The 27,723-nt window shown below is 47.6% G+C and overlaps 3 protein-coding genes and 1 pseudogene across 5 annotated transcripts; 3 read left to right on the top strand and 1 right to left on the bottom strand.

The window, feature by feature from the left end:
* The first annotated feature begins 3,807 nt into the window (after positions 1-3,807).
* LOC125506446 lies at positions 3,808-5,540 on the top strand (annotated as a pseudogene).
* Positions 5,541-12,975: 7,435 nt separating this feature from the next.
* On the top strand, positions 12,976-15,734 carry LOC125511518. Its single transcript, XM_048676910.1, has 4 exons — positions 12,976-13,919; positions 14,006-14,227; positions 14,368-14,650; positions 15,287-15,734. The coding sequence occupies exons 1-4, from the start codon at positions 12,981-12,983 to the stop codon at positions 15,322-15,324; spliced, it is 1,482 nt and encodes a 493-aa protein (XP_048532867.1). The 5' UTR covers positions 12,976-12,980; the 3' UTR covers positions 15,325-15,734.
* A 1,913-nt stretch (positions 15,735-17,647) lies between these two features.
* On the top strand, positions 17,648-21,501 carry LOC125511517. Of its 2 annotated transcripts, none has more exons than XM_048676908.1 (2): positions 17,648-18,191; positions 20,546-21,501. In XM_048676908.1, the coding sequence occupies exons 1-2, from the start codon at positions 17,683-17,685 to the stop codon at positions 20,664-20,666; spliced, it is 630 nt and encodes a 209-aa protein (XP_048532865.1). In that variant the 5' UTR covers positions 17,648-17,682; the 3' UTR covers positions 20,667-21,501. The 2 variants fall into 2 exon arrangements, with proteins under 2 accessions (XP_048532865.1, XP_048532866.1); XM_048676909.1 differs by lacking the exon at positions 20,546-21,501 and adding an exon at positions 18,358-18,948.
* A 229-nt stretch (positions 21,502-21,730) lies between these two features.
* LOC125511516 lies at positions 21,731-26,009 on the bottom strand. 2 transcript variants are annotated; one of them, XM_048676906.1, is made up of 3 exons: positions 25,781-26,009; positions 23,072-25,006; positions 21,731-22,369 (listed from the first exon to the last, which is right to left on the bottom strand). In XM_048676906.1, exons 2-3 carry the CDS (start codon positions 24,995-24,997, stop codon positions 22,028-22,030), a joined length of 2,268 nt encoding a protein of 755 aa, XP_048532863.1. In that variant the 5' UTR covers positions 24,998-25,006; positions 25,781-26,009; the 3' UTR covers positions 21,731-22,027. The 2 variants fall into 2 exon arrangements, with proteins under 2 accessions (XP_048532863.1, XP_048532864.1); XM_048676907.1 differs by lacking the exon at positions 25,781-26,009 and adding an exon at positions 25,253-25,760.
* Positions 26,010-27,723: the final 1,714 nt, after the last annotated feature.

The raw sequence follows: 27,723 nt of genomic DNA, 5'->3' as shown, positions 1-27,723 counted from the left end.
ATTGCGCGCGGCACGTCGAAGAGTGTTCGAAGACGGTGTACTTGAGCCGGAGAGGGTGAAGTCGGAGTGGCGGCTTGAACGGCTCCTTCTTGAAGTGGAAGACGAGCGGTTGAGCAACAAAGCACGAATTTCGTCCATCCTTGCGTCATTCTCTTGCTTGTGATCGTCAAGCTTGTGGTCGAAGTAGTCCCTTGTATGTTGCTCGGAAAGTCGCAAGTCGGCGGAAAGGTTGTCGATGCGTTCACTCATAGCTTATTGCTCTTGATGCAAAGCACGTTGTGCACCAAAGAGGTGACTCTTGGTGACGAAGGAGTTCATGTCGTCGTCTTGCTCCATGAAGAGTGGGTTGGTAGAAGTACTTGTCCTATCCATCATGAGAAAGTGGTGGTGAGTAGGAACAATAAGAGAACAAAACCAAAGTTACCTTTTCCGAAGATTGTGGATGTAACAAGTACGATCTCACGATGATATAATAGGGGAATTGGTACCGGGAATTGTTTCTCACACCTACAAGTAAAAGGCTTATGGAGGAGCTCGGTTAGGATGGTGGCAAAAATTTCAAGCAAATGTTAGTCAAGATATCGATAAGGTTGAGAAGATTCACAAAAATGCAAGTAAAAACAAATAGATCAAACCCAAAGATATCACTAGGAACACACACACGGAAGATAGATGGGATCCGCACAACCAAGGGGTGAGCTCAAAATGTGCAACCACGGAAAATGCTCTTGTTGTGCGAATACTAGAGAGACGCTAGCTCGATTGCTCAAATGGGCTAGATACGCATGTGCACCAACCTATAAGAGAAATGTGCCGTCTTCAATCCCAACTATGCTACGTATGAGGTGCCAAAGATGATATGCAAAATGGCTCAATGCTAGTGCTTACAAGCTCTTTGTTGCTCCTCGTTTGCTTAAAAGCTTTTCTTGTTTTTTTTTTTAAGCTAGAGCCAAGTATGATATGAGACAAGTATGTAAGATATGCACGGGAGAGACTTATGGCACTAAGATGGTAACAAGATCACTACGGTGCACAATAGCGTGGCCCGGCAATTCTCAACTTGCTAGTCTCGATGGGTAAGCTACGTGAAATGGCTCGAGTTATCAATGCAAAAGCAAGGGTGAGATGTCGTCGCGGTTACCGTCTGAGTTGTTGATCGAGTGGCGGCGATGATGATGTCCAAATGCGCCTAAGTAGCCGAAACACCTTAGGACACAAGAGAAACCACGGTCTGAAACTCAAACAACCACGAGAAATAGTGCGGAAGAACATGAGTGTTGGTACGGAAGCAAAATGGTGCTAACAAAAGATGGCCGAAAGTTCCTGGATGGTCCGTGCGCACGGGGTAAGTGAGGCCCGTGTGCACGGGGTCTCGAGGGCCCATGTGCACGGGGTGTGCTGGGAGCGGATGAAAGGCTCCGGATCCATGGGGATTTTCCAAGGTAAGGCAATTTTCGAGGATTTGGAAGGTGGGGAAGCAGGAAGATGGGTAGATACACTTGCCAAACTCCAAATTCGTGGATCAAAACAACCAAATCTCACAAGATCCAACAAATTGCAAGAAAAAATTTTGGGCTATTTTTTGTGGGGATTTTTGAATTTGGACGAAAAACAACAAAATCAAGCTAGCAAATGGGGGGATGGGACTCCAAGATGTGAATCAACCTTGCTCATGATATCAAAATGATATAGGATGAAATCCTAGAGGAGGATCTTTTCACTCTTGGAGGGGGAAAAGGGCAAACTCTCAAGAACACAAAGAGGAAATCACTCAAACAATTCCCCAATTACACATCCACTAGAATAGCAAAACAAGATCCACAAGTCACAAACACAAGCAAAGGAAAGATACAATGGCAAAGTTCTTCCCACTCCTAGGAGATGAGGTCTTGAAGATAGTCTTCTCCTAGAGGAGGTCTTGAAATCCACTAGGATTCTTCCCAAAAGGGGGCCTTGATTCCACAAATGGGAAGGTAGAAGGAGCAAAGCTCACAAATATCTCATCTCATACTTTGCTAACCCTAAACATAGCCCTAGGTACGGTTTATATAGTCTTGGGGTCGAAAGAGATGAAGAGGGGCTCGGTTTGGGGGTCTCAGCCGTCCATCCTGGGAGGCCCGTGCGCACGGGGTAAGTTGGGCCCGTGCGCACGGGGTCCCATGGGCACAGTACAGGCCCGTGCGCATGGGGTGCTCCAGCGCCAACTTCCTGGATAGCCCGTGGGCACGGGGTCTCGGGGGACCGTGCGCACGGGGTCACCTGGGACTTCAAGTTTTGCTGCTGTTGCACTCCGTCTTGGTCCGCGTGGCCTTGGGGTGGTTCCTCTTCTCCTTGGGGGAGCTCCTGAGCCTCTTGGTGGTGTTCCTCTTCGTACCTAATGAGACAAAGCGTATCTTGGTGGGGTAGCAACAATGTTCCATTCGTATCCATATGCAAGCTAAGTAGGAAGGAGTTCACCTCGGTTTCCAAAGCACGTGCTCTAGCTCTTGTCATAGGTCCACGTGGGGCTTGATGTGTCGGTGTAAAGTCCATGGGAATGATGGAAGGATGCTCCGCATCATATATTACCTTTACTAGAGAAATATTTCAAGCTCTAGTCTTCAAATAATGGGAATGAGAAACTACCATGCCAAGCAACTTATTAATGTTATCATTGTATCAACTTCTTTTGGTTGTTATAGGAGAAACCATGGGCTGAAAACGAAAAGATAAACAAAAAAAACAAAATGGCAAAACATAATAAGAAAGACTCAGCTCATTATTTTAACTGACCAAGCTTTAGACTCTCTAGTTTTCTTTTTCTTTTTTGCGGAAATTTAGACTCTCTAGTTGATTTAGCTTCAGTGTACGAGTACAAGACTGATTACATGGTAACAGAAAAAAAAGGCCAAATACCAAATATATTTTGTGCTAACGTAATACTGGCTTCTTCTTGGCTGCCATTTTATTGTGTGTTGGAGCTTTTCTTAAGTACACCACTACAGGGAGAAACCAAGATATGTTGCTTCAAATGGTTAGGGTTTTTTTTTTTAATATTGGTACAGACGCAAGCGCTCATACATACGCACATACACTCACCCCTATAAACGCATACACGCACACCCTACCCCTATGAGCACCTCCGAGAGACTGAGACGGTATATTATCTTGAGATTTACGAAGTCACCGTAGGCGCCTCGTCGTCGACGGAAACATCTCCTCTCACTGAAAGCGCATCGTTGAAAATCCTGAAATAAATTCAGGAATAATGCAAGTATCAGGATTTGAACCCTGCTGGGCTGTTGGCTATGGTTTTGGTCGTCTGCATTGTCCTCTGTCTCCACGAAAAGGTGAGCGTCAGTTAGTACTGTTGCCGTATGTACTATTTTGGGTGATCACTGGACTAATGCACTATTTCCATAATACAGCTCTCTACATGCTTATATTGGTATCTTCAAGATGACAAAAGATGCTCCCTGTGTCCCCCCACATCCATTTTCCATGAGTTTCTCTGGAAGCTGGTGCGATATATAGCTTTGTGTTCCCAACATCCGAATATATTCTACCCGATATACAAACGACTAGTCTCATTTTTATTTATATAAGCAGTGGCCATCAGTGAAATGCAGCCGTTCTAAACAAATTGAGAAGAAAAGTTTGATGCCTTACATCTCTTTACTCTCACTTTTTTGGTATATATACTTGGTTTATGGATATCTAATCCAGCTCCATGATTGAGCAGCCGTTGACGGAAGTTTATACTGCCATCCATCCCCTATAAATTGCGCTTTCTGCTAACCATCAAATCAATCACACGCAGAAAACCTATGTGACTAGCGCGCGTTGCATCTTCCACTCCACTCCACTGCGATGGCTTTTGCTTCTTCCTCTACAGAATCCCATGTCCTCCCTCACATAGCAATCTTCCCCTTCATGGCCAAGGGCCACACCATCCCGCTCATCCAGCTTGTCCACCACCTCCGTCGTCGCCGCCTCGCCACCGTCACCTTCTTCACAACCCATGGCAACGCCGCCTTCGTCCGCGAGGGACTGTCCGGCGCCGACGACACGGCCGTCGTCGAGCTCGCGTTCCCCGCCGACGCCTCGGCAATCCCGCCTGGAGTGGAGAGCGCCGAGGGGCTCACGTCCATGGCCTCCTTAGCCGCCTTCGCAGACGCCGTGTCGCTGCTCCAGCCACAGCTCGAGGCGTCGCTCGCCGCCATGGAGCCTCCGGCCAGCCTCCTCCTCGCCGACGCGTTCCTGTACTGGATGAACGCGTCGGCGGCCACGGTCGGCGTCCCGAAGGTGTCGTTCTTAGGCATCTCGGCGTTCGCACAGGTCATGCGGGAGCTGCGCATCAGCCACGATCCGCTCCCGGCGCTGCAGCACGCCGACGTCGACGGCGACGGCAATCCGGCGACGTTCACGGTGCCTGAGTTCCCGCACATCAAGCTCACGTTGGAGGACTTGATGGCGCCCTTGGGCGACCCGTCGTCGGTTGCGCCGATGATGGAGCTGCACGGCAAGCTGGCGAAGGCCATAGAGGAGGGCCATGGCCTGATCGTCAACACCTTCCAAGGCCTAGAGAAACCGTACATGGAGTTCTGGAACAACCACTATAGGCCCACGGCCTGGGCCATCGGCCCGCTCTGCCTCTCCCAGCCCGCGTCTTCTTCGCCGGGTGACGCGCCGCCGGCCGGCCATCATGGATGGAGTGGCTGGACGAGAAGGCAGCCGCCGGCCGGGGCGTGCTGTACGTCGCGTTCGGGACACTGGCCGCGATTCCAGAGATGCAGCTCAAGGAAGTTGCAGACGGGCTGGAGCGGGCCGAGGTAGATTTCATATGGGCCGTGAGGCCGGAGAATATCATCTTGGAGCAGGGTTCGAGGAGCGTACCAAGGGCAGAGGCTTAGTGGTGAGGGAGTGGGTGGATCAATTGGGGATTTTGCAGCACCAGAGCGTGAGAGGGTTTCTGAGCCACTGCGGGTGGAACTCGGTGCTGGAGAGTGTCACGGCTGCTGTGCCACTGGCAGCTTGGCCCATGCAGGCCGATCAACCTTTCTTTTTTTTTGCGGGTAAAAAAAAGAAAAAAAAAAGAAAGAAAGGCCGATCAACCTTTCAACGCAGCGTTTGCAGTCGATGAGCTCAAGATCGTGGTTAGGGTCCACACGAGTGATAGAACGCTGCGGGGTTTGATCACGAGCGAAGAAATATCGCAGGTGGTCAGGAAGCTTATGCTCGGAGATGTCGGAACTGAAGCGGCAAAGAATGTTGCTGAGTTATCGGTGCTAGCTATGGAGTCCATGTTGGAGACGGGGTCGTCTTGGAAAGCAATGGAGGAGATGATCGGTAAGTTGTGTGCACCCAACATGCATGCAAAGGTTGAGGCAAGCAAGGAGGAGTCACGAGATGTTTAATTGTCATCGTTTTTCTTTCAAACGAATAATATGGTGTTGTGCTCTGTAGCTATATATACCAAACATTTATGTTGGTCACTGGCATTTACTTCTCAGGTCTTGGTTGGAAATATTTATATGAAATTGATTGAACACGGTTGTTTTCTTTCTTGGGAGTACTTAATTTGGGACCATTTAATTCTGTTTTGTGCACTAGCCTGAAAAAAGTGTTGAATGGTATAGTCGAAACCAGTGAACCCATGCACCTACCTGGTAGCCTATGTGTCGCCAAATAATGATTTCTTTTCTTCCAACCGAACATCCCCTTTCCATTTAATTGCTCAAACGAAAATACATTGTCGTTCGACCGGCCATAGAGACGCACATTAAATACCAGCGAAAGAGGAAGCAAGTCTAAGGGCAGAAATGAAAAAGGGGCCAAAGTGGAGCGAGTTGGGGCACTAACAGAAACATACTACGAGAAAGTGATATTGACAACTCTCGTTCTATAGCGCAAAAGGGGTGTGTTAGGGCCACACCCAGCGTCTCGCCCACGAGCCAACTCATGTGCTCGCATGCCTTGTTTGCCTGTATGCTCGTTCACTAATCTCTTTTTTTGCTAATTTTCTATTACTATTGGTCAGCTTTCCCAGGAAAAAAAGATGGGTCTTCTAATTTTGAATAATTTCGTGAAATTAAATTTCTTTACGGATTTTAATAAAATAAAAGTCTACAAATTTTAAACTAAGTTCATAAAAAATTAGAGTTCATGAATTAAAAAAATACAGTTTTAATGGAATTTTATGCTTTTAAATTTTTTTCAGGAAATTTAAAAATCAAAGATTTGAAAAACAATTCATGCATTTGAAAAAATCCATGATTTTTCTAAAAAAAGAAGTCACAAATAGTGAAAAATTAAAAATAGAATCCAAAAGAAAAAACCCAGGGAAAAACATGTCAGAAAACATGGAGAAAAAACTGTCGGAAGCTTCTGAAAGTTTCCCAAAACTAAACAGGGTAGAGAGAAAACCAATCTTAGTAACTTATATGAGCCTACCAAAAGGAAACCTACGTGCGCTACATACCATTAACACAATATTTAACGCATAAGCGCCAAATAGAATTTGTGCATACCTCATAATCTCTCCTTAAGCACCAAAGTGTTCGTATAACACACACAATGGGGGTGCGCCCAGCTAGGCTGCAGCCCGGTGTCTCACCCACGCGCTGGCTCATACACTCATTTGCCCATCTGTTTGCTCGTTGTTTTCTTCTTTTTCGCTTGTTTTCTGTTGCCGCTGGTCAACCTTCCCCGAAAATAAACAGGTTAGGCTTCTTAATTTTGAAAATTTTAGTGATATTACAAGATGTTTATGGATTTGGAAAGGAATCATAATTTATAAAAATGATCATAAATTTGGAAAAAAAACATTAAAATTACAAGTTCATGAATTTTAGAAATGTTTGTGAATTTTAAAAAAAGTTTGAAAAAAAAGTTCACAAATATGAAAAAAGTTCACGAATTCAAAAAAATCACAAAGTTGGAAAAGTTCATGAATATGAAAAATTGAACAAAAAATGAAAAAGTAAAACCAGACAGAAATAGAAAAATAAAATTAAAAGCCAAGATTGACATGCCAGCAAACACAAAGAAAAAATGACTGGAAATCTAGCCAGAAGTTCTGAAAAAATTCCAAGCCGGACTGGGTAGAGGAAAAATCGAGGCCGGAAAGTTATATGGGACGGCCAATCGGAAACCTGCGCGAGGGCTGCATACAATTAATACTTCCTCCGTTCTATATTACTCGTCGCTGATTTAGTACAAAGTTGTACTAAATCAGCGACGAGTAATATGGAACGGAGGGAGTACATATTTGGCGCATAAGCGCTAAGTTTTTGTTTTGAGTAGGATTTCCCAATTTCACTAGCCGAGTTGGCACGCTAAAGTCTACAAAATGATGCATGCTACTACTATGCTAGATGTGGATGACTCGACAGCGGAAGCAAAACCACAAGTATACACTTGAAATTGGCAGTGAGTACTTAATAGCTACAACAAACAGCAAGCCAAACGTGTGAAATTCACAAACGCAAACATCGCACTAACGCAAGAGATGTTTTTGTTTTTTTTTGCGGGGATAACGCAAGAGATGTTAGTGCGAAGAGGCAACGCAAACAAGCAACGCCGAAGAGCCGACACAGGAAAAGAGAGGAGGTAATCCAACATAAAAAAGGGGGAAGAATGAGCCTAAAACGAGTGTTGAATCATAGTGGACACTGGTAGTCAACATGTCGCCACATAATGTTTTTATTCTTCCAACCGAGCGTCCCCATTCCATTTAACTGCTCAAATGAAAATATCAGGATGGAGATGGGCTGTCTCGCTTTGGGCCGAACCAGGCCCTGTTGCCCAATGGTACAATACGGGAGCGGCAACAATGTGCCGACTCATGGGCCGACTCATTTTAATACTAGATTATATAGAACAAGGAGCATTTACATCACATATCTCTCAAGATGGAACAAAACTGTCATTGTTTCATCTTTTTTTGTTTCTCAACAAAATGGAACAATGACACTTTTGGGAGTGCGAGGAAGGAGATAAAGTCACTCAAGCTTCGAAAATGCCTTTTGGAGCTCGGCCTCCATGGAGGACGGTTTTGAAAAACACAAAATTCATGAAAATTCATATTTTTACAATTCAAAAAAATCTGGAAAACATTTTATATATATATATATATATGGAGGCATAACACACATGTGTGTAAATTTTTAGGACGAAATACGTTGAAATGAAGGTTGTGCAAAAAAGACAAATCTGAGGCTTTTTAACACATGTTACTATTCATCCTCAAAGTCCAGAAATTTGTCTTTTTTCTATAGGTCGCATTTCGAAGTATTTCATCTTGAATTTTTACACACACATACGTCTCATCCGTGTATAGTTGCATATTTATTTTCAGAATTTTTTGAAGTCAAAAAGTTCAAATTTTGAATTTTTCAAAAATAAAGGGCTTCATGAAGCTCGGTCACCAAAATGCCCTACTCCTCAAGCTTGAGCTATAATGCCTAAGATGTGACCCGAGAAGAGTAGGGCCATCGCATGCGGAGCTGAAAATCAATGAAAAACTTGTCAAACTATACTACAGGGAGGAGCTGGTGTGGAGACAACAGTCTAGGATCAAGTGGTTGGCAGCCGGGGACAAAAACAAAAACAAAAACAAAATCACCTTAAGGCAAGCATATGGAGAGAGAAGAATATGATAGAGGCATTGGATAATTCACTTGACGCCTTAATCGATGATCCGGCTGACCTAAAGGAGATGGTGAATGATTTCTACCATAATTTGTACACTTCGGAGGGGGCCATCGGACTCAATGAGTTTATGAGGCATGTCCCACCATTATAAAAAAGACACATCCATGGTATTATGGTCCGAACGACAAAAATTCTATCATGGATGTGACACTTCCATAAATATAATTGTGACAAAAATACGTATCATCATAGATGTGATGGGCTTCTATTTCTATGAAAAACATTATGACAGAAAATGGAATTTTCATCCTGGCTGGGCCGGAGATGCACCTGCATGACATTCTTTGAGTCATCCATGAAGTAAAAAATTATGGTAAAAATGAGGGCGAGGAAAATTTCAGGAAGTTACCAATTACGATGGATGGTCAGGGCCGAGCGATGAAGTGTGTTTTGCGTGTTTCTCTTGTACACGTGTGTGTGTGAGGCGTTCGCTTACTGAACCCGGGTGATTGATCGATCCCGGGTGATTGATCGATCCCTCCCACTATGTACTGAACACGAGCTGTCGACCCCTCGCACTACGTACTGTACCTGGTCATCCCTTCGCTGCTAACTGAACCCAAATAATTCCTTCGCTGCTAACTGAACCCGGTCAATCCTTCTCGCTGCTTATCGAACCCGATCGAGCCCCTGTGTGAGACGTGGCCGGTCCATGTTGGGTTGCCTCTCGATGAACAGTGCCTAGTGCTGCCGCCCGCGTGATACACGTAGACACAAGTCGAGACGCATCGATTGAGCCCCTTGCGTGAGAGGTGGTGAGTTGACCTTCAGGGTTGGTTGGCTGTGGATAAACACTTCCAGTTGTTGTTGCCCGCTCGTACGCCTCACACCAGCCGCGCGGTGGGGGTTGGATGAACATGACCCCGTGGTAGTAGGCGGTTGCCGCTGGATGAATGGGAGGCCGTGGGGAGGTACGCCACACCCCCAGCCGACTGTGGGTGGATGAACAGGACCCCGTGGAGGTGGATGAACAGTAGTCGGTGGAGATTGGAGGAAGTCGACGGTGAATGGTAGAGTCACTTTTACGGTATGCCACACCCCGTTTTGACCGTAGGCGGTTGGAGAGCAGTTTGTTTCTTCCATTTTACAGTACGCCGGACCCGTCCTGATCAATAGGACCCCGTTTTGACCGTAGGCGGTTAAACAGAAGTCTGTTTCCTCTGTTTTGCGGTACACTAGACTCTCCCCCCTGATGAACAGGACTCTGTTTCGAAAGTAGACGGTCGAAGAGAACCTCGTTTTCTTCGTTTTGTTGTACGCCTGACCCCGAGCCGGGGGGTCAATTTACAGGACTTCGTTTCGGTTGTTCCATCCAAGCCGGTTGGTTCCCGATGAACACGACGCAGCAATTTCTCCGTTTCGACCCATCCGGTTGGCTGCCGATGAACGAGATGTCGTTGATGTACGCGTTCGTGACCACGCCCGTATGTACGTATGTGATCGTCTTTTTTGCAGCGTGGTTGTATATATGTCTATACGATTTAGATGGGACTGTCTAAACTGCTATGTAGGGGGCTCTACTACGACACGTCTCGCTCCTTACACGGCCATGACTCATGAGACGATCGATCAGTATATACGTATACATTTGCGACCAGACAGATAACGCTACGTATGCTTTGACTTGGTGGGTCCCAATTGTCAGGAGGGATAAGGAGTCACTTCCTTGCGTGAGAAGATGTAGATGGTGAGTCCCAGCTGTCAGGGGGAGGAAACTTTTTTCCCCGCGTAATAAGAAGGCACTTCCTTGCATGCAACCATGGACCTTATGGGTGCCAGCTGTCAGCCTCTCTACTTATAGTCCTCTTCCGAAGGTTGTCGTTCGTTGACCGTGTTGACGACGCTGTACCGAGAGCACCAAGGCGGTTGACGACGGTGATCCTAGGAAGGGAACGACCCGGAGCCAAGGAAGACGCAATAGTGGCTACCCACGTGGAGGGGAGTATGAGGGTTTACTGGTTCGGCTGTCGTGCGACGCTGCCATCACCAGAGAATAACAGGAGGTGTGGGTGAGTAGATGGATGGCCTGGCCAACTGTGAGAGTAGGGTGGGCGGTGAGGTTGCATGGCAGCACAACCGGCCACGGGAGGCAGCAGCAGGCAGTCCCGCTGCCTCTAGTTTGGGCGGTTAGAGCAAGAAGATCAAATATTGAAGAAGCGGCACGGCTGTTGAATTAGCGTCCAACGATCACTACTGCTATAATCGTTTGTTAACTAAGTTGATAAAGTGCGAACCAACATGTGCTTGAATGGTTAGGAGGACAATCAATGGCGAAGCCATATGTTGGCTGTGTAGTCAATTGACTACACGGGTTTGTGAAAAAAGCATCATATACAAGCACAAACATGTAAAAAAATACAAAATTTATAGAAATACACATATCTTGACTACACAACATTGAGTTGACTACACATAATTAAATTTCTGGCACCGCCATTGAGGACAGTGGCATCCCCAGCCCATCAGGGTTTAAATCCTGATGCTCTCATTATTTCTAAATTTATTTCAGCATTTCCGGCAATGCGCGTTCAGTGGGAGGAGACGTTCCCGTATAGGAAACCTTGAAAAACTTGGCTAAGTTTATAGGAAAATTATCAATATTACAATGTCGGCTCAATACCATTTGATGGGTGATAAAATATATTTCCATATGATATATGTTTGGTATTGTAATTGTTTATATATTGGTTTTACAAATTTAGCCAAAGTTTATAAAGTTTGACTTTGACGAAATTTTAATTTGGCAAAGGGGGGTAAGTACATATATTTTCAATTTAAATATCATGTTTTCACAACATTGTACACTTTTTTTTGCTCATAATATGCAAATTCGTTGCGTTTTGGACGGTTTCCCATGGAGGATGTAGCATGCCGCCATGGCGGCCGTCCTGACCCATGGAGGAGCCGACCTCATCAGCGCGGCAGCGCCCTGCCGGAGGATCTGCTCCTCCAGGTCCTCGTCCGCCTCCGTTGCGCCCGTGCCGCCGCGCGCACATGCCTCCTCTCCCGCCAATGGCGTAGCCTCTGGAGCCGCCTCCCCGACCTTGTCTTCCGCGACCTAGCGCTCGGCCCGCTCCTACCCGCGCTCGCCTCGCTCCACTGCGGCCGACCCCGGGGTGACCCTCATCGACATCCGCGTCGCGGGGCTTGAGCGGGAGGCTTCTTGGGTCTCTTTGCTGCTCCATGCCGCCGCGGGGCTCTCGCCGACGGAGTTCCGCCTGGCCCTCCCACGCGACATCTAGTTCTTCCACGTGGGGTTGCCTCGCTTCCACCGAGCCACCTCCCGCGTGACCAAGCCGACTTGAACCTAAGGGGTCGCGCGCTAAAGGGAAGGAACCTACACGGTTTCGAGGACACTGGTCGGATGTGATCCGAGTTGGACTTGAAACGTGACCAAGTAGACTTTGGGCTTTAGGATCTGTACGAGGCCTAAGTGTTGAGCCCACGACGGATGCCTATATATAGTGGAGGTGCGGCACACTTATTGAGTTGATCGCTTCGGCGTTGTCATTAGGGCTTTGCATGTGTTGCAACTAGCCACCTCCACTCGCCGCCGGTTGTGTTATCAGACCTAGCAGTCCGTCGCACGACGTTCCTCCTGCACGCGCGGATACCGTTAGAGGTGGTGCACTTGCGCCGCTCCGGCGAACCTGTTCGAGGGAACCGATCGGCTGCGTCGGAGATCGGCGAGGAGGAGACGACTCCGGGGACGCGCTGCCTCAACTCCACTTTCGCTGCACGACACTGCATGTCTACTGGTAACGATCTATAATCCATCTCTCTTAGCATGTTCCTGGATGTTCTGCGTGTAGAAAATTTTAATTTGCAGCCGACGTACCCTACAGTGGATCCTAACAGGCGGCGGCTGTTCATAGAGCATCAAGGGTGGCAGCGTCTGGCCGATGACGGGTGAGTGGTGGCACAATCCCGCCGGAAGGGCTCTAAGTGGCACGGCGGCTGCCCGCAAGGGTGGGCCATGTCCACAATCTTTCCTTGAGATTGTGAACGATGGACTTTACCTATAGGCTTTCAGTGGGCTTTTTAATGTCCACAAACATATTTTAGTGAGAACTACAGCCTGGTCAGACGATGTGAAAGGGACATATCGATATTTATCACTTAGCAATAGCGGCTTTTGATAATTTTGTCAACTTTTGATCGGACGGTGTAGACTATTGACCTATACTCTATCAACGGCTATACCAATTCAGATGACGTGGTTCGTGAGAAGGTTGAAAAATCCCTATTTATTTAGATATATACAGTAGAGGATTATTGTCAAATTTATGATTAAAAAATTTCACTCTCTCTCTCTCTCTGTCTTCAATCGCATCGCATTGGGGATCTCCATGGAGGATGCAGCGCGCCGCCATGGCGGCCGTCCCAAGCTAGGTCCAGGCGGCGGAGGAGCCGACCTCATCAGCGCCCTCCCGGAGGATCTGCTTCTCCTGGTCCTCGTCCGCCTCCGCTGCGCCCGCGCCGCCGCGCGCACCAGCCTCCTCGCCCGCCGGTGGCGCGGCCTCTGGACCCGCCTCCCCGATCTCGTCTTCCGCGACGTCGCGGCCGACCCGCTCCTACCGGCGCTCACCTCGCTCCAAGCTGCGGCCGGCCTCGGCCCCGGGGTGTCCCTCCTCGACATTCGCGTCGCCGGGGATGATCTGGGCCGGGGGCATTCGCACCGGATATCCTCGCTGCTTGATGCCGCTGCGCCGCTCTCGCCGGTGGAGTTCCACTTCGCCCTGCCGCGAGACATGCTCGTCACCGACGTAGAGCTGCTTCGCTTCGACCTCGACCTCGCCGACTTTGTCCTCCGCTGCCCACGCCTGCGGGTGCTCAGGGTGGCCAACGATTGCTACCACTCCGCCGGCGACATCACCATCAAATCGGAGTCGTTGGAGGAGCTGCAAGTGCGGAGTCGGTCCAAATGGACAAGATGTATCGACGTCGAGGCCCCCATGCTGAAGCAATTGACGGTGGCCTTCCACACCATCAATGAGCTCAGGGTGTCCATAGTGGCACCAACTGTGAAGAAGGTCTCGTTGGAGTGCTACTATACCATCGAGACTGAGGAGATTTCTTGTTGGGGACTCTCCATGATGACCTTGCATACTGGCACTGCAGAGACCGAGGGACAGCGGTTGCTCACCGAGACCGGCACCGAAGACGACGCCCGTTTGCCGTTGTCTAACGTTTATGTCCTGTCCCTGCATTTGTCGGGTTCACCTGTATGTCTCCTGCCCTACTCAATTGATTCGATTTTCCAACTAAATGGAACTTCCGACGCATGATAGACTGCCATTTCTTTTTGCAGGGTTGGACTGCTAAACCTGACGCAGAGCTCGAAGTTGCGCAAAAGATAGAGGCACTTCTTGTAACCGGCTTCTCTGTCTTGGAGCTGCATTTCTCGACAACTGAGTTTCATTTTGGTATACCAGCCAAGCATGCTTTTGGAGCATGTGTGGTGCGTCTACTTGGGATGCATCGGATTCGTACGGCTACACGAAAGCTTAGGATCGTCTTACTTAGATCAGACGTAACCCTTTGCTCCTTTAATATATCTCAAATACATATGATAATTGCTCAGACAAAAGAAAACTCTATGTGCATTCCTGAGATAATGTCTCAGTTGTGGACCATCAGTAAACATATTGTATTAATCCACATTTTCTCTAGGTGGTAAAAGAATGCCCAGTAAATTGTCGCTGTGATAAGCCCAAGAACTGGAGAAGAAAAAATATCTCGTTGATCAATCTTGAAGAAGTGGAAATCAAAGGCTTCGAAGGGGAGGATCATGATTTCGATTTCCTGAAAGTGATATTCAGATGCGCACCAATGCTTAAAAGAATGTCCATGTGGATGTGTGATGAGGTCAGCACAAGTAACGATCGGTGTTTGAAATCACACGACTTCTTCAAGGCGTATCCATTTGTGGAATGCAACGTTTATCTTAGTTCCGGTAAGAAGGTTCTGCATCAGTGATTAGTATAATTAAGCTCCTAGATGGAACTAATTCTCTTTTATCTTTGCAAAGTTTCATCAAGGCGTAAACTCAGGCTTTATCAGTGTTTGCCTTGTGCCTATATTATTCTCTGAAACCTTTATAGTTCTGTTCTGTCAGTTTCTTTCATGTTGTGCAAAGAATGCTTGGGTGCTGACATGCCAACCTTTCGTCTAGGTTAACTTAGTTTAGCTTGCTCCTGTACCCCAATAACAGGCTGAACATGCTGTATTAGTGTTTTTTCTATGGGGAAATTTTACTGCTGAATTTGTGTGCATACATCCTTACATTGCACAATTCGATTTTGCACCAGTTGTACTTAGTAGCCGCTAAAAGAAGTTTCTAGTTTAACAGGAGTTAGGTGTCTCGTTTGACTGACTTTCATGGGCCATCGGGTTAATGCCAGACAAAAAACAGAGAAGGGTATATGAAAAGAAAAACTGGCAGCTCTTCAGTATTACTACTAAATATTCATAAACTCATTGGCAAAGTTTTATTTGCTATTGATAGCATTCTCTACATGCGTCGACTCTATATTTCCATGCTGAGATACTGAGCCAAACTGGTTTCTACTTTTGCCTCATTTGCCTGCAGGGTCAAAGCACCACAGCCAAAGTTGTGCATTGGAATGATTCTCATCTTTGCGTTTACGGATTGGCGGCGGTGCTCATCGACAAGATGGTCCTCTCCCATGAGGACCAACTCCGCAATCCAGTTTCAGAATTTTGCTAGGTGGCTTCAATGGACAAGAATGAGCAGCTGAGGTGTTTTTTCAGCGGTGTAACGGAGCTACAGGCTAGGATTGGTGCACTCTTGCTCTTAATTAAACCTTGGCCTATAATATGACATTGTTAATAACTTGGTGTGCTCTTGCTCTTTCCTTGAAGAAAGAATAGCATTGTCATAGCTTGGCTTTGTCATGAAATTGCCAAGATTTAGTGTACACACCGTATGCCAGTCAAAATGTTAAGCCTCGATTAGCTCTGTGCTTATCTTGAGCAAAAGCTCGATAGAGCATCAGAGAAGAAGAATGTTCACTTTATCCTCTCTTTTTGTGAAGCGAGCATGTGGCCGGTTTGGTAAGGGTTCCAGCAAGCTTTGATGGTCACATGAACCTAATTAGCTTCAGAATTAGCTCACTCCCATCACAGTAAAGCAAAGCAGGCATTTTACAGAGGATCAGTGGTCTCATCTCTTTCTCTTTTGGTCCAAGTCCAAGCGCCCCAAGTCTGGGTCAAGATCCAACATGGTCCCTCTAGCAACTCTTTGTTTTTTTTCCTCTAGCATCCATCTGCTCTTCTACCACATGGCAAGGACAGCTATGGTGATAGATAAACCATACTCTAGTAGCATCTCTGTAATCCTAATCACATTAAGTAGGAAATGAGTAATTTTTTTTTCTACTCTGCATAATTAACTTTACCTTAAGTCAAACTTTGACCAAATTTAGAGAAAAAATTAATAACATCTACAATACTAAATCAATATCATTAGATCCGTTATTGTAAATGTTCATATCATGCATGACTTATTGATCTTTAAGTGTGAGAAATATCTTCTTGTATCTGTTGCTTGTTGAGATTTGTGTTTGCCAGTTAAATTAACCATGAAAAGAACAAAAATAGTTGGAACCAGCAGTATGAGTTAGATTATTGTTCTGTTCGCCACCTATGTTTGCTCACTTCAGCTGTGAAAACATTCGAGTACTCATAATCGAGTCCCTGTGGAGAAAGTGAACAACTTACTCGTAGATGAGTTCATTATTTTCAATGTTGAATTTCTTTTTGTACAAAAAAAGTGAAGTAAATTATCTTGTCATCTTGTGAACCTTCAACATGTCGTGCATAGTAGTATGTATCCATTTGCATGCTCCATATGCAATAACAGGCAATGTGGGACACTCGGCTAGGAAATCATTTTCTTTCGTAAAAAAAAACACACTCACTTTTTAACAAGTTAGGTTCTCAAAAAAAAAGTTAGTGATATAAATTTTAGTCAGCGTCAAACTTTGTAAACCTTGACTAAGTTTAAAAAAAAATTATCAATATTCACAATGTCGGCGTGCGCTTGCCTCCTTGGTGATGTTGCGGCCCGATCGGCGGGCTCTCGGATCCGTAGGCCATGGTCTGCTATTGCCGGTTGCTCTCTGTTGGCAGTGGCTGGGCTCCTTCCCCGGGGTTCGAGTAGGTGAAGAGGTAGGGCTCTGGACAAAAGTCTTGGGCTCGATGGGGATCCAAGGATACCAGTGACGATGCTCCTTGGAGCTGTCGACGAAGAGTTCCTCCTCTTCACTAGGCCATGGTTGTTGTAGGTTCGAGGGTTGCCGTGGGGGCTGTAGGTGTGGCCGGCCTTTTCCCGAGGTCTGCCGAAGTTGGTGAGGCTGGCTCTGGGCGAAAGCCTTGCTTCGATAGGGGATCTAAGGATATCGGCGACGGTGCTTCTTGAAGGTGTCTCCGAGATGTCCACCCAAACATCTTCGGTTTTGTAGGCTTTTTGGCGGTGGAGTTGAGTTGGCCGATGTCGGCATGGGTGTGGTTTTTGGCACAATTTCCCTTTGATCAATCATGTGTTGTATGGTTTTCGGCTTAATTTTTCATATAAATCGGGCCACTCTGTTTTTGATTTTTCTCTCTTAATAATGAAATCGGCAGAACACCTGCCTTGAAACTCAAAAAAAAATGTCAACTAAAACCATTGGATACATGATAAAAATACATTTTCATATGGTGTATGTTCGGTATTGTAATTGTTTATGTTGGTTCGCTCTACAAATTTAGTCAAAATTTATAAAGTTTGACTTTGACAAAATTTTACTTTGGCAAGGAGTTGTGCATATACACATACATATATTTTGAGTTTAAATACCGTGTTCACACAACATCGAACACTCTTTTTTTGTGCATATTCAATCAAAATTCGTGGCGTTTTGTCTGTAAAAAAAGGGCTCATCAGCGCCCTCTCTCTCGTCTGCAATCGGGGTTGGGTTTCCCATGGAGGATGTCGCACGCCGCCATGTTCCTGCCGGCGGAGGAGCCGACCTCATCAGCGCCCTGCCGGAGGATCTGCTCCTCCAGGTCCTCGTCCGCCTCCGCTGCGCCTGCGCCGCCGCGCGCACAGGGCTCCTCTCCCGCCGGTGGCGCGGCCTCTGGACCCGCCTCCCCGACCTCGTCTTCCGCGACCTAGCGCTCGGCCCGCTCCTACCCGCGCTCGCCTCGCTCCAACTCCAAGCCGCCATGGAGCGACTATGCATGATACACTACCGTTTCTTTTTGCAGGGTTCGACTAGTTATCCTGATGCAGAGTTCAGCTTGGAGCAGGAGATAGAGACGCATCTGGTTACCGACTTCTCTGTTTTGGAGCTACATTTCACGACAATGGAGCTTGATCATCGTGTCAGATCAGTGAGGCATGTTTTTGGAGCATTTGCGTGCATCTACTTGGGATGCATCCGATTCGTTCTGCTACACGAAAGCTTAAGATCATCTTACAGAGATCAGAGGTAATACTACTTTGCTCTGTTAATATATTGCAGTTATGTATGGTACTGCTTGTTCAAACAAAAACTATATATATATATATATATATATATGTTTGCATTCTTGAGATACAGTCTCGTTTCTGAACCATCAGTAAATGAAGTGTAGTAATCCACATATTTGTTCTAGTTCAAAGAAGAATGCCCGGTAAATTGTCCCTGCGATGAGCCCAGGAGCTGGAGAAGCAAAAATTTCTCCTTGATCAATCTCGAAGAAGTGGAAATGGAAGGCTTCGATGGGGAGGACCATGAGTTTGACTTGCTGAAAGTGATAATCAGATGGGCGCCAATGCTTAAAAGAATGGCCGTGCGGATAAATGATTAGTATGCTCCTAGGTGAAACTATATATTTTTTAACCTTTGCACACTTAGATGAAGCCTAAACTCATGATCATGACTGTTCACCTTGTGCCTATATCGTGCTCTGAACCTTTATAGTTATGTTCTGTTAGTGTCTTTCATGTTGTGCACATTTCTAGACTGGTTGGAAAGTGTGCCAACTTTTCATCTAGGTTAACTTAGTTTAGCTGGCTCCTGATCTATTAGTTAGCTGAAGCCTGAGAGCATGGTTAATAATACAGTCAGTTGTTGGCTATATGATGTTGCCACATCATCTATAGCTAATATGATGCTCCAAATGTTTTGGCAATGTTGTTGCCGTCTTTGTGCTGGTCACTCAATGGGGCCCAAAGGGGACTAGACCCTCATTCTAACTAGAGTACCATGTCATCCGTACCATCTACTTTGGTTTGCACGAAATATATGAGATGCTATATAGTCCACTGAAATTTGCTTGTGTCTGTACCCCAATAATTGGCTGAATATACTATATAGTGATTTTTCTTGAACGTGTCTAGCGAGTGGCAGGGCGCTCGCTAGCGCTCCACAGCAGCCGTCACTTTTATCGTTTATGTCCCTATTAAACAAAAAAGGGAAGATTCTTTCTCATCGTAAAAAGGGTAGAAAAGGCATGCAACATGTTTTTAATTACGGATTGGAAGGCACCCACGTGTAAACACATTAATTTAGAATTCATTTTCATTTTAAAAGCCATAACTTTTAAACCAAACATCAAAATTAAGATCCGCTTTCACTTTTGGAACCCTTACGATGTGCTCTTCGAAACTAGATCCCGCATGGGTATGCTTCGACGAACTAATCTTCCTGCCAATTAAACATCAATATATGTGCAACTAGACTACATTGTCGCGCCAACTGAGCATATGTGTGTGCCAAATAGCCATGCCAACTAAATATCAATGTATGTGCAACTAGACTATATTGCCGCGGCAACTGAGCATATGTGTGTGTCAATAGTCCTGCCAACTAAACATCAATATGTGTGCAACTAGACTACATTGCCACGCCAACTGAGCATATGTGTGTGTAACAAGTCCTGTCAACTAAATATCAATGTGTGTGCAACTAGACTACATTGCCGCGTCAACTGAGCGCATGTGTGTGCCAATAGTCCTGCCAACTAAACATTAAAGTTGTCATGGTTGCTAGACTGCAATCTCATAGAAAGTTGAATCATGTAGATCCAAAAATTGGTTTTGCAAAAAGTTGCACGATGTAGTACTAAAGTTGCACAATACAGTACTAAAGTTGCACCATATAGCATCAAAGTTGGCATCAAAAAAAATTCGTCAAAACATATTCATGCGGGATCTAGTTTCAAAGATCTCGCCACAAGAGTTCCAGTAGTGAAAACGGATCTGAATTCCGACGAGCGGTTTGAAAGATATGACTTTTTAAAATTTAAAACTTCAAAATGAATATGTGTGGATCTGTTCTGTTCGGAATGAAGTAATCAGTATGAACGCATTCAATGCTAATATTCACATGCACTAAAAGACAAAAAATATTAACAGCCACATGTATGTGGGACGCGGCCGCTCCATTCAACCAAATAGTGCGCGGCCATTTTTTAGATTTTAGGATTTTTCTTTGGGGAAATTTTACTGCTGAATTTATGTGCACGCACACATGCTTACACTGCGCAATTCGGTTTTGCGTGTTTTGTACTTAATGGATCTTTGGGTTAAGCAGTAGCTGCTAATGCCAAGACAAAAACAAATAACTGTATATAAAAGGAAACTGGCAGCTCTTCTGTATTACAAAATATTCATATACTCCTTGCAAAACTGTAATTGGCAACAAAGAGAATGTAATTCTAGTTCATGTTGAGCAAGTACTTTGCTGTTTTTCTTTAAGCTGTTTGCAATTGATGGCATTATCTATTTGTACGTCGACTTCGTAGTTCCATGCTCAGATACTGACCCAAACTGGTTTCGAATTGCCTCATTCGCTTGCAGGGTCAAAGCGCGACAGCCAAAGTTCTGCGCTCGCATGATTCTCATCCTTGTGTTTACGGGTTCACGGTGCTCATCGTCAGGCCAGAAGTGGTGTGCTCTTGTCTTTCCTTGGCCTTGTTGAACCTTGAAGAAAATCATTGAAGTCTTAGTTTCATTTTAACTGGCTACTATGAAATTGCTGAATATCAGTCTACTCTACCTATGTCATTTTAAGCCTCAATTAGCTCTGTGCTTTGATTCACCAAAAGTTGGATAGAGCATCAGAGAAGAATGTTCACTTTATCCTCTCTTTTTGTCAAGCAAGCATGTGGCTGGTTTGGCAAGGGCTCCAGCTTTGGTGGTCACATGAACCTAATTAGCTCCCTGATTAGCTCACTCCCATCATGATATCACTACTGACTAGTCTTTAGCAGACCAGTGGCATGTGGAGTGAAAAGTTCACTGCTGCTCTTGCCCCTGCATGAAGGGAAAAGGAAAATGAAGTGTCTGCTGCAGCAGGCAAGGCAGCAAAGCAAAGCAGGCATGTTGCAGAAGATCACTGCTCTCTTCTCTTTCTCTTCTGGTCCAAGTCCAAGCGGCCCAAACCTGGGTCAAGATCCAATATGGTCCCTCCACCGACTCTTTCTTGTTGTTTTTTCCTCCTCTGCTACTCTACTGTTGGCCATCAAGGAACCAGCAGCACATGGCAGGGACAGCCATGATAGATAGATAAACCATACTGGTAGTAGCATCTCTGTAACCCTAATCACAGTTTTTGTCTACTAATAGCATTCCCAGAACTGATAGGAGAGTGCCAGAAACTAAGTAGTACAGTACTTGGAAACATAAGTAAGTTCTGGGAAGCATTGTAGCTTGATGTGTGTGCAGAGGAATCATCTTTTTACTGCCATGGCTCCTGCCCCCAGGCTCCAAGCAGCCCCAAGTTTCTGAACATTTTTTCTTCAATTCCAGTCAGTCAACTCATAGGATTCTGCAATGCACCAAACAAAAATAAGCATCGAGGATAGATAGATCCAGGCAACATTTTAACTCGTACTACCTCGAGACCTGCACCATCCCACCATTTGTTAAAACCAGACAAGTATAGTACATGCTCCTTCCAATGCTTCCTCTGTTCAAAACTTTTCAAATTTTTGGCCAGTGCAGCGTTCAGAAAGAGCAACACAAATTGCACAGCACTGGAAAGAATTACAAAATGAGCTTTTCTTATTTATATTCTTTCTGTTGGATTGGAACATGGAGCTGCCGCTCTTGTACAGGCAACCTCCTCTGCTCTGCATTTCATTCAGCAAATAACTCATGGCCTTGCTTCTGGTACCCTACAACCTAAAGACTACCAACTACTAGTAGTACATGCAACCTCCTCCTCAACCTCTACAAACAAGGTAAAAAAAAAACTTACCCCTTTTCTATCACAAAAAGAATATGAACACCAAGCCGAATCACGACCGATAATGTTACACGCAATGAGAATTACTCAGCCTATACTCTTCCCAGGGGGGAGAAGGGCGGGCGCCGCGGGTCGAACACGACAGACGGAGGCGCCTTCTCCCGCTTCGTCGTCTTCAGTTTCTTCTTCTCCTCTGCCGTGACAGCCTCGATCAGCTGCATCACCTCCCCCTCAAGGAGCATCTTGAGGGAGCTGGAGTAGAGCTTGTGCTTGCCCTTCTCGATGACGACGGCCGTCGAAGCCTCTGAGCAGTGCAACAGAGAGATGCACACTGAGAATGCCTGTAACGCTGATAGCCGCGCATGGAAATCCACCAACAGCTGCCCTTTCCCGTCGGCTTTCATGGAAAGGGCAGGGATCTCTTCTTTGCTACCCTGTTTGAACAATGAATGGACAAACATGACGGCTACTCTTGTTTGCAGTAAGATGAATATATTACAGCTAACTCAGGCAATTTACTGCATAAGATTATACTAGAAACGACAAGTTTTAGGCTCTCAAACATCAGGTAGCTGCACTTGTCCTTTAAAATAAAGCTTTGCAATGGCATACATTATTGCAATTTATGCTGAAGGGCCAATGACTGAGCTTACAAGGCATGCCTAATCAAGGTCCTGTCTCAAAGGAATTGTTTGACAGCTAGAGACAAGTGGTGCAAAGAAACAAGTTGATCTGAGAATTATTGTTTTGAGGAGCAAAGCTAATTAATTACTTCTACAAGATGTTCTGATCAGTTTTGTGTTATCTTTCAGACAATGAGCAATTATCCTACCCAAACAATTATCCTCAACAAGTATGCTGGGGATCATATCAGTATTCGTAACGACAGAAATGGGTTTCGTACAGCTAGAGACAAGTACTGCAAATAAACAAGTTGGTATGAGGGTGATTGTCTTGAGTAACAAAGCTAATTAACTACTTATACAAGATGTTTGATCAGTTTTGTGTTATCTTGCAGGCAATAAACTATCGTCCTACCTGACCTATTATCCTCAGAAACAAGAACTGCACATCAGTACTAGGTAAATGAATAGGTATATATACACATAGGGGGGTTGCATTGCATGGTAGTGTACCTGAACAAGGAGCTCCATGGGGTGTTTGCTTTCCTTCGTCACAGAATCAACCCAGTTATCATCATAAGCAGCATTCTCGAGGACGAGGAGTGGACAGGCCATGTCCCATCCGCCACAATCACACCCTCCACCATACCTCCATCTGTCTAGCAAGGATGATGGGCTGACTTCATTGTCGTCTGGTAATCCATGCAGCCCACTCGGGGTGACCACTTTGATAGAACCAGCGGACGAACACTTCTTGTCCTTATTAAATGGAATCTGAATGACTGTTGCTGCAATCTCCAAATGAGGATAAAGATCCTCTTCAGACCATGGACGAGATGTCGATACCTCTGGATTATTCCTTGCATCATGTTGATGGTCAATCAGATTAATCTTCTGTGGATATTCATCAGAGACCGATTTATCAACGCAGGATTTCGGCTGACTGGGCTCTGTACTCTGGGTCTTCTCCTCGGCAGCAAAACTTCGTCTTGCGTGAGCGATATCGTACAGAACAAACTCGGTGTTGACAGAATTATTCAGAACACCATCTTTTCCAACTTCAGAGCAAAGATAGGACGAAGCGTGCATCTGGCCTACAGTTGGAGGCAAGCATCTGCGTTCGTCTTTGGATGACCTCCCAGCAGTGCTTCCTCGTTTGCCACCGCTATGGAAAGTGTAAATCCGGCTCAGTTCACTCCCACTCTCCCAGGACCTAGCAGAAATGGATTCTTCCGGGTCCTCGACACAGAAGTCATAAAAGGGAATACCATTTCTGGAATCAATTTTAAGAACTGCTCGAAGATGAGCAGGTGACAAAGAAGCCTCCGTCATATGCCGACTTTCTCCGTTTGGCTGGCAATTGGGCGATCCTTGGCTCCGCTCAGTCCTTGAGAGATCACTGAGCAACGATTTGCGGGATACGCAGGTTTTGCCGCTTGCCGGCACAGCAGCAGAGTTGGGGTCTTCCTTGTCAACAAGAGTTGGGCTGCTTCTAACAGACTTGGACTTCATGATCGGGCTCAGCATCTTCTTGAAAGGACTTGATCGAGCAGATTTAGCGATGTTCTCCGTGCTGCGATTGACACATTCTGATGGACTGGTGCCATCAGGGGCGCTCTCCCTCTTTGCTGGCACAGACTTATCAGGAATATTACTTGCTGGAACCCTCTGCTTCTCACCATGGTGGTTACTTTCACCAGGAGATACACCGGAGTTGAGCTGACGATCTGCTTCTGCACCTCTAGCAAACTCTCCATCCAGCAAATGGGGAGCGGCATTTCTGCAGGGGGCTCTTGCTGTGGACTCCTCTTCCTCAATGGTTATCTCCAAGAAACCATCAGCGGCATCATCGCTCTTCAGCAGGGTGCAGTCCATCCGCGGCCGGCCAAGCTTAAAATCTTCATCGGGCAGCTCACGAAAGGACAAGTCGAGAAAGTCCTTGGTGGACGCCCGGTTCACCCTCCGGGTCTCCACGGAGGACTTGGCGGCCTCCGACCGCCGGCTGCGGTGGGAGAAGAGGTACTGCGCCCCGCTCCCGCTGGTGCTCGGCCGGGAGGAGGCCTCGCCGTCGTCGACGATGTCGAAGGAGAGGAACTCGTCCCCGCTGGGCGCGGAGTCGATCTTCCTCCTGCCCTCCTCCTGGAGCCTCCTTATCCTGGTGATCTCGCTGGAGCTCTGGTACATGGAGCCGCGCTTGGCGACGGCGATTTCCTCCGCATTGGTCAGCCGGCTTCTGGTGGGCAGGCTCTTGCAGTGGAAATTGGGTATGTGGCCGCCCACTCCCAGGCGGAGCTCCCCTGAGTCGCCGCCGTCCGAGCATTTCAGCTGGCTGTATCTTCTGTCATTTTCTCCGTGAGGACGGCAAGGTGCTTGCGGGAGCTCAGGAACTGGCCTGAGCCTGGAATGGGACTGGCGCTTCAGGCCGGAGTCGTGCCCCATTGCTGGAACCTGCACGAAGACAGAGACGTAAGATTAGACCAGTTGCGAACTATTATGCACAAATGTGAAATGTGATGTTGATAGAAGATGCATTCTTGTTGTTGAGAGATGTAGAGAAGAGAAGAGCCCCCAATCCCAACAGGAAGGAAGGAACAAGCATAAAAGACAAACAAAATATGCATTAAAACATGGGGATGGGGAAGAAAAGTAAAGAAAAAAGATTTGGAGAGGTAGCAAGAGCAACATCATTCATACATGACATGGGTTGGTGCCTGGCTTTGAAATGCCAAAAAGAAGGGGAAAGCGAGAGGTGCTGGCTGCCTAGGACTAGGATCTGCAAATCCGAATCCAAACCCCAACCAACCAATGTGGGTGGGTTGTTGAGATGGGGGGAGATGGGGATCATGGTGCAGTGTGTAGCTGCAGATCTCGGCAGAATGGGATGGATTTATACCAAGAAGGTAGGAGAAGGCGAGAAGATGTAACAAGAGGTGAAAAGGAGGGAGGGAGGGATTGAGAGGAAGCGCGGCATGGATCCCCTCCCTGCTCGCTCAGGCCTCCGCGGGACGGAGAGCGGCGGCATGGGCGCCGCCGCCCTTCATCCAGATGAAACGAGGTAAGCCACATTGGATTTGGAAGTTTGGTGGGGAGAAAGAAAGGTGAAGCAAGCGTCTCGTGTGTCTGCCTGCCTGCCTGCGCCCAAATCTCGCCCGCCCACAGGCTCCCCCAAATCTGCAGCTCCCGGCGGCGGCCACCCAGAAGAAGAAGAAGAAGAAGATTTACCTGGGCGAAGAAGAAGTAGAAGAAGAAGAAGAAGAAGAAGAAGCGCGGCAGCAGATCGGGTGGCGGAGGGGGAGGGAGACGGGGTGGGTCTCGCTCTTTCCCTTTCCCCTTGGGGAGCAAAGGGACATCGGAGGGGGTGTGGGACTGTGGAGTGTGGCCTGGCCTGGCCGTGGATGGGATGGGATGCGCTCAGCTCACTTGTTTCCAATACTGCTCCGCTACTGTCCTGGCGGCGGGGGAGCTGCCGACGGAGCGACCGAGCTATACACGCTCACTCTCTCTATGCCACTTCCTCCCCCACGACCTCCACCGCACGACCCCACTTTAGTTTGTCCGGCCCCGTGCATTTCGGGTAATAGAAACAAACAAGGCGGCCCAACGCGCGACGGCTCGAACCTATCTTGTTCGTTTTGTATCTGGGCAACCCATTTCGAGCACAAACATACGTCGGGTTTGGGTCATGGCGGACAGCGAACGGACGCTTCGAACGTCCGCGTCGGGGCCGCGTGGCAGGTGGCCACCTACCTCCCACCCGCCAACATCAATGCGCACGGGCGGGTAGCCCCACCTGTCATCCGCCCAGCGAAGGTTCACCGTCCTTCTTTAAATGGGAAGTCGTGGACCGATCGTCGTCCACAGTTCCCACTCCGGCCCCTCTCTGCCTCCTCGAAACCGACACCCTCAAAACCCTAGCCTAGCCGCTCCCCGTCTTCGACCTCGTCGGCCGGCCGCAGCCATGGAGCTTTGGAACTACGGCCGCAAGGGGAAGCATGACCGGGAGGCCGGCTCCTCCTCGGGACGCCGCCGCGGCTCCGCCAAGACGGAGGATGCCACATCACCGCCGCGCTCCTCCAGTCGGGGCCCCGCACCTGACCCCTTCACCATCGCCCCTAGGGCCGCCGACGAGCGCGACCGGCGGTACCTAACCATGGACATGTGCTGGCGGTACTGGGAGACGAGGACGCCGGTCCCATGGAGCGACGTGCACCTTCCCAACAACTGGCACCTCTCCGCGGACCGGGTCCCCATCCCGCCGGTGCCGGCGAGCGGCCGTGCGCGGCGCGACGAGATCGAGTGCCGCCGCCGCCTCCTCCCCAACGACCTCTACTACGACAAGAGGTACGCCCCCGACTCCGTCCTGTGGGACACGTGGCTCCAGGGCGAGCACGACGTGCGGCCCGCGTCCTACTTCGTCGACACGGTGTCAGGTCCGCGGCTGCAACGTCGGGAGGTGTGCGGGCATATGCAGGTGCGCGGCCTCACACCCACGCCGTCGCCATCGCCACCCCCACCTCCTCGCATGACAGCGGAGGAGGAGGCTCGTCTCATGGCGCGCGTCATGGAGGACTCCATGCGCACGCACGACGAGCGCCAATGGGAGGGCCTCGAGAAGATGACGGCCCTCTCCGCGGCCGGCGACGTAGCCATCCCCGAGTTGGAGATGGTGCCGAAGGAGGAGGTGAGGGAGGAACCGCCGATGGCCGCCTTTCACCCGGGCCTGGTGGGCCAGGGGTGGAGCTGGTGCTGGTCATGCACGGCGGAGCAGATGGCGGCCGCCGTGGGGGGCAACTGGTGCCCCACGTCGCCGCGGGCGCCGGAGCGGGACGCCTCGCCTTGGGAGGAGGTGGTGCAGGCACCGGCCACCTTCCAGACCGTGCACCACGGACCGCCGGCCCATCTCTGGACGCCGCCGGACTACGTCGACCTCGTCAGCGATGACGACGACACCGGCGGCCACTAACGACGGCCACAGCAGGAACGCGCGGGCGGCATTTTTTTATTTTGATTTTATGTTAATTATAGAACTGTGCCGTTTAAGTGCGGCATGAAACTGGGTCGTTTTGTGGTTGTGGCCCTAAATATGTTTTAAGTTTTTTTAACTGCGTTTATTTATTTTTTTGGTATTTTATTTAAGTTTTTTGTTTTTTTATCACGTCCATCCC

This window comes from Triticum urartu, chromosome 5 (assembly GCF_003073215.2).
Source record: "Triticum urartu cultivar G1812 chromosome 5, Tu2.1, whole genome shotgun sequence".
NCBI lineage: Eukaryota > Viridiplantae > Streptophyta > Magnoliopsida > Poales > Poaceae > Triticum > Triticum urartu.
Note: the sequence above shows the minus strand (reverse complement) of the source record. Positions and strands in the feature narration are given on the sequence as shown.